We start from the raw sequence: 5962 nt of genomic DNA, 5'->3' as shown, positions 1-5962 counted from the left end.
GGGGTGATTTCTCCCTTTCTGTCTCTCTTTCTGGTGAGCCCAAACGCCCTATAGAAAAAAACTCTCAAAAAAAAAAAAAAGGCCAGCAGGTGAGGTGGTTAAGGCGCTGGAGCAGGTGAGGTGGTTAAGGCGCTGGAGCAGGTGAGGTGGTTAAGGCGCTGCACTCCCATATGGCTGACCACAGTTTGAGTCCTGGACCTGGTGGCTTACTTTCTTACTCTCTCTCTCTCTCTTTCTCACTCTGTCCCTCTCTGTTCTAAATAAATAAATACATAAAGTTAAATAAAATAATTATTTAAAGTAAATTAAATAAAATAAAATAAACTGATGCCTCTGCTGTGCTGGGTGCCCGTACTAAGAAGAATAAGAACTGCCTTCTAACCCACTGGGCTCCAGATATGCACACCTATATGTACAAAACTCTTTTTTTTAAAGATTTTTTTTTTTTTGCTATACCACCTGCCAACCCCACAAAGCTCTTTTTATTTTATTTTATTTTATTTATTTATTTATTTTTTTTTTTGGAGAGATTTTCACTGTAGGGCGCGTGCGCTCGCCAGACAGACAGAAAGCGAGAAATCACTCCCCAGGGGGGATGGCCACACCGCAATCCCTTCTCCTCCATTCTCCTCTCGGGATCTTGAGCATGCACGCACACGCGCCCGGCGTGAGTTTTAAGCCACCGGGTCCGAGACACGAACCGCGGTCGACTACGTGGGAGTCCAGCAACATAGCCATTACGCTAACTGCTGTTTCCCTATTTTATTTTTTTGAAAGAGATTTTTGCTCTCAAATTTTTGGTATGCGTGCTTGCCAAAGAGACAGAGAGACAGAAAGTGAGGAATTACCCCCAGGGGAGGATGGCCCTGCCGCAATCCCTTCTCAATTCTCCTCTTGGGATCTTGGGCACACACGCACGCACACACGCCCAGCGTGAGTTTAAGCCACCAGGTTCAGGACTTAAGTTGTGGTTGACTACGTGGGAGTCCAGCCATGTAATCGTTATACCATCTGCTGGTCCCAACTCATTTTTTTTAAATTTGCTATAGGGCATGTGTGCTTACCTGGGAGAGAAAGAGGAAGTGGCCATGGGCGAATGGCCACCCTGCAAGCCCTTCATTCTCCTTTCAGGATTTTGGGCACACGTGCTTCGCATATTTTTCAAGCTGCTGGGTCCGGGACTCAAACTGTTCTGTTGGCTATGTGGGATCCAGCCACCTTAACCACATCCCACTCATTTGGCTCTCAAAACCTTCTTTCCGATGGAAAGAAGTAACATAAATATAAGATTGGAACCACTCTGTGACATGAACGTGCACAAACTAAATTTCCAGACCAGCAGCTTCGAATAGGGTAGGAATTTATGAAAAATGCAAATGCAAATTATTGTACCTGACCCCATACACACTGAATCAGAAATCCATTCAGGGGTGCGGTGGAGCCCTGGGAGGAACAGGACAGTGAGGGCTGGGCGTCCAACCACGCCAGGTAACCCTCGAGGGATTTCAAGGGACCTCAGGCTCCTGAGAGTACCCCGTAGCTTACAGTCACTACTCTGTCCCAGGAGGGGCTCACAGAGGGTCAGTGACTTGCCCAGGGTCCTGTGGGGCCAGCACTAGAGCCCAGGTGCTGCGCCCCTGGCCCAGGGCTCTGAACGCTGCTCCTTTGCTGCAGGGCCATCTGGCGAGCCTCGCCCTGTACTGCCCAACGCCCATAACTCCGAGGAGGAGGGCCAAGACTCTGATGTGCACGATGCTTTTCTTATCCGGGAGCAACTTCCTTTCTGGGAATTGGGTGTCTGCTTCTGGGCAAAGACAATGAAATTCATCCCAGGGGCCAGAGGAGCAGTGCTCCTGCCCCCACCCGGATGGGCATCACGTGGCTCCCGGGTTAGCCGTGCAGGAAAATTCCAGCCATTGCACACTCGGCCTCGCACACCCTGGCACACTCGGCCTTCCTAACCCACCTGGAGCATTCACCATTGCACACGCCCTGGCACACTCAGGTTTGGCCAGCTCTCCCGGGGCTGTATTACCATCCTTTCCCTAGCTCCGAGCAGCAGCCCTACCCTGTCACCTCAGGTCTGCCATGTCCCTGGGGCCGCTGAAGTTCCAGGCAGTGGGTGAAGAGGAGGAGGAAGAGGACGAGGGCCTGGATTCTGTGAAGGCACTGACGGCCAAGCTGCAGCTGCAGACCCGGCGGCCCTCATACCTGGAGTGGGCAGCCCAGGTCCAGAGCCAGGCCTGGCGCAGAGCCCAAGCCAGACCTGAGCCCTGGGGGCCTGGGGCCATCTGCGGCTTCAACTCAGTGGACTCTGCCCTCGAGTGGCTCCGCAGGGAGCTGGTAAGTCTGGCAGGGTGGGCAGACTTACACAGAGCCTTCCAGCCAAACACTTCTTGGTTCTCAGACCGTAGGTGTGGGGAGGGGGTGAGAGTGGATCCCACGTCCCACAACTGTCCACTCCTGTGTCTGGGGCTGAAGATCCATGAGTGGACTTGCTCTTTGTCCCCTGGGGGCCTTGCTGAAGAAAGGCCCTACTCAGTGCTGACCTGCTTTCCTGTGCTCAGGGACACATCCTGCCGCGGCCCTCAGCCTGGGGTGGGGAAAGACTGGCCTCTCCTATTCTAGGAGCTGTCTTACCCCAAAGGGTCAGCAAAGTGCACGAGGAGGCGCTGGCCACACGTAGGCAGCACCTGAGGACGGAGTGCGGGGTAGGTGGCTCCAGTCCCACCGAGCCACCCATGCAGGTGTGCGGGCTCCAACCTGGAGATGCCGCTGGGTGACCTGGCTGGCTCCAGGCAGCTACGTTTACTTAACAATGACTCCTTGGTTTGAGAGACAGGGGGGCATCAGGCCAGGGTGACAGGGAGTTTTGGGGGACATAGGTCGCAGCCAAGGCAAAGGCCCAGTGGGCTGGAATGGTGTGGGAGGCTCACGCCCCCTCTCTGCCGCAGCGGGAGATGCAGGCTCAGGACCAGCAGCTGGCAGGGCAGCTGCTGCGGCTGCGGGCCCAGCTGAACCGGCTGAAGGTGGACCAGGCCTGTCACCTGCACCAGGAGCTGCTGGACCAGGCTGAGCTGGAGCTGGAGCTGGAGCCTGGGGCCGGCCTCGCCCTGGCCCCCCGACTGCGGCACCTGGGCCTCACCCGCATGAACATCAGCACCCGGCGCTTCACCCTCTGCTGAAGGACACTGCTGCCCCCAGGACACCCTCGGCCCTTCCCCAGCCCGCCTAGGAAGAGGGAGGGGAGGGGTGCCCAGAGGCTCCAGCGCCTGGCAAGGGAAGACGCCTAGGTCTCCGAGAGCTGAATTCGAAGTCCCAGCACCCTGGCGCCCGCTGCCCAGTGGTGAGGGAGGGATGAGAACCCCCAGCTCCTCAATACACGCTCTCTGCTTCCTGTCGCGGTCTCTGCTGTCTGTGCCCAGACCCCAGGCAGCGGTCTGTGGTCTGTGGCTGGACCAGGGAGGGATTCCATGAGGAGAGAAAGCGTGTGCTGGCATGGAGACGGGCGGACGGCTCCGCGTCTCCCCCCGGCTCCAGCGCTGCCTTTCTGTGACCGGAAATGGGAAAGGACTTAGAACCCCAAGTGCCCATGGGAAGTGGCACCCGCATATTTGGGGCTGCTGCAGAGCGCTAGACCTCGGGGACCTGGACTCCAAGCCGGAGCCCCCGGTTTGTTCTCTCTTTTACGTGTTTTTTGTTTTTTTTTCTTTAATCGCGATCAAGAGCACACATGTGCACGCGTGGGGGCAGAGGAGCGCCGTCCACGGGGCTCAGCCAGGCCGCGGTCCCTTCCCGCTAGTCCTCCAGCCATGGGGTCTCGAGCACCCTGTGAGTGCCCAGGGTCCCTCGTTCAGTCCATTAGGCCTCAAGGGGGTTCCCTAACCTCAGAATCTCACCGCCTCTAAGATGGGATGCTAATTCTCACCCCAAGGCAGCTGGGCATGCCCTAAGGGAGGCAGCGGCCAGTCCCCTGCAGGCTGTGACAGCCCCCCCAGGTCTCGCCCTGCAGCTCTCAGCTCTCACCCTTTGTTTCTGTGCTGCCTCTTTGTCTGACTCTCCAACTCAGGCTTCCTCTTCCCCCACTTCCTGCCCCCCTTTCTCTGCAGCTGAGGTGCACACGGAGGTGCAAACCCCGACAATGCTCTGTGGGCTCCCCTCCCCCCAGGGCCACGCTTTGTTCCCTCCTCCTCCTTGGGGTCAAGGCCCAGTTCTGGGGCCTGAGAGAGGTGCCCTGAGCCCCTCCTCTCACTGGTGCCACCCCCACTTGGCCTGCTGCTTGTGGCAAGTTCTTGCCTCCTGCCTGTCCCAGAAAGCGCTGCCCGTCCGCCGCCTGCACCTGGTGCCGGTATGCTCGCCGGCTTCCCGCCTGTGCAGGGGTGGCGCCTGGCAGGACCGCTGGGAGCTGCGGTCTCCCCCACCTGCCGAAGAGCTAACCGCAGTGCTGCCCTGCTCGGGCGGTGACCAGTGCTGTCCCACCTCTGCCTGCAGCAGGGGCTGGCACTCTGCCCTCCTGACGTGGGGTGGTCCTGCCTACTAGCGGCTGTTGCCATCCCACCTGAAAGGGGGTATTAGCTACCCCAGCCTGCCCATGGGCTCCCGCAAAGCGGGTGTTGTGCACTCTGAGATGGCGTGGCACTGCTGTCGCCCAGGTGTAGCGGCCGTGAGCTGACATCCGCCTGTACCACGCGTGGTCAGCTCTCCTAGCTGCAGGAACATTGTCCTCTCCTCCAACGGAGCAGCCCTGCCCTGCCACGGGCTGAGTCGGATCTCTGAGCCCTCGGGCCAGGGCTGGTGCCATGTGCCTTTGAGGCGAGGCTTTGGGTCTGAGCCTGCTCGCTCCCTGCTCAGGCCAAAGGCTGTCCTTGAGTCCCTCACCCAGGTGCTCCCTGGAGGCAGGAGGGAGGGGCCCTTGAACATCCCCCCTCAACTTTAACCTGCAGGGGCTACCACCCTCAGGGTGAGTAGGGCCTGATCTGGAGATGTGTGGGACCCCCAGGAACTGAGGGGTGGGGGGCTATGGTGGCAGGAAGCTTGGGGTGCTGGAGGCTTGGGGGTGGGCTGCTGGGGCCCGGTTGGCTGGGGAGCCCTCGGGAGGAGGCAGGAAGTCAGGGTGGGACGTGGGCGCGGGGAGGCAGGCGGTGACTAGGACGGCGAGGGGAGCTGAGGCTGTCCGGACACCGGGCGCGGCCAGGAGGACCATGTGAATGGGGCCAGGGGGCTCCTGGATTGGGCAGGTAAGGAGGCTTGGGGATAGGGGCCTAGGGGCTCTAGTGGGAACCTCGACAGCGAGGGCTCAGCTGAGGGGGACCCAGTACGCCGCAGCCCTCAGGCTCAGGGCCTGCTGGGAGGCATACGGTGCCAGTGGTCACTCCTCCTGCCGGGTGTCAAAGCCAGTGGGCATCACCTCCACCATGCTGTCCACCACGACTCCCACCTCATTAGGAACATGTTTCTCGGAGGTCTGGAGCACGGACTTTCACGTATTAGAAAGACCCTCGGAAACCACCAGGTCCAGGCCCTTGGACCAGAATGAGGCTCCTAAGGTCAGAGTGGGCCAGGCCCTCACTGCTCACGGTCCCAGCATGGCAGCGGCAGAGCTGGGCCCTGGGAGAGGGTGAGGGACTAGGCACGACCCTGTGCCCTGCAATGGAGCAGGGGAATGGACAGGCTTGAGCTGGGCAACCCAGGAATCCCAGTTCCTGAGCCAGACCCTGGAGAGCGAGAGCGAGAGCGAGACCCGGAACGCCCCGGACACACAAGAAGTGGTGTTCGCTTCAGCGAGTGGCCGTGCTGGGGAGTGTGGGGGCTCACAGAGTGAGGGCAGATCTGGGAGGGCACCATCGTCCAGGACGGAGTCCTCAGGGCAGACATGTCTGGTCCGACCGGGAAGTCGCAGGCCAACCAAAGGATGGGAGGAAGGAAGAGGGGGCTATTTTTACCCGAACAGGAGTGCATTTTG

General features: G+C 59.3%; 2 protein-coding genes across 2 annotated transcripts in view; both read left to right on the top strand.

Moving 5' to 3' along the window:
• Nucleotides 1–1908: 1908 nt before the first annotated feature.
• On the top strand, nucleotides 1909–3509 carry FAM167B (family with sequence similarity 167 member B). The gene is made up of 2 exons (XM_006158113.2): nucleotides 1909–2343; nucleotides 2955–3509. The coding sequence occupies exons 1-2, from the start codon at nucleotides 2089–2091 to the stop codon at nucleotides 3183–3185; spliced, it is 486 nt and encodes a 161-aa protein (XP_006158175.1). The 5' UTR covers nucleotides 1909–2088; the 3' UTR covers nucleotides 3186–3509.
• A 1588-nt stretch (nucleotides 3510–5097) lies between these two features.
• Nucleotides 5098–5962, top strand: part of LCK (LCK proto-oncogene, Src family tyrosine kinase) — a 27561-nt gene continuing 26696 nt past the window's right edge. Inside the window, exon 1 of the mRNA XM_027775552.1 lies at nucleotides 5098–5237. The gene's annotated coding sequence lies outside the window, so the exon portion shown is untranslated. The remainder of the gene's footprint in view (nucleotides 5238–5962) is intronic.

This window comes from Tupaia chinensis, unplaced genomic scaffold, assembly GCF_000334495.1.
Source record: "Tupaia chinensis unplaced genomic scaffold, TupChi_1.0 Scaffold000573_1, whole genome shotgun sequence".
Taxonomy (NCBI): Eukaryota; Metazoa; Chordata; class Mammalia; order Scandentia; family Tupaiidae; genus Tupaia; species Tupaia belangeri.
The sequence above is the reverse complement of the archived record's forward strand: the minus strand, read 5'-3'. Positions and strand labels throughout refer to the sequence as shown.

Coding starts and splice junctions, on each gene's coding strand:
- FAM167B (XM_006158113.2), top strand. CDS start 2,089: ATGTCCCTGGGGCCGCTGAAGTTCCAGGCAGTGGGTGAAGAGGAGGAG. Junction 2,344..2,954: donor AGTGGCTCCGCAGGGAGCTG/GTAAGTCTGGCA, acceptor TCTCTGCCGCAG/CGGGAGATGCAGGCTCAGGA.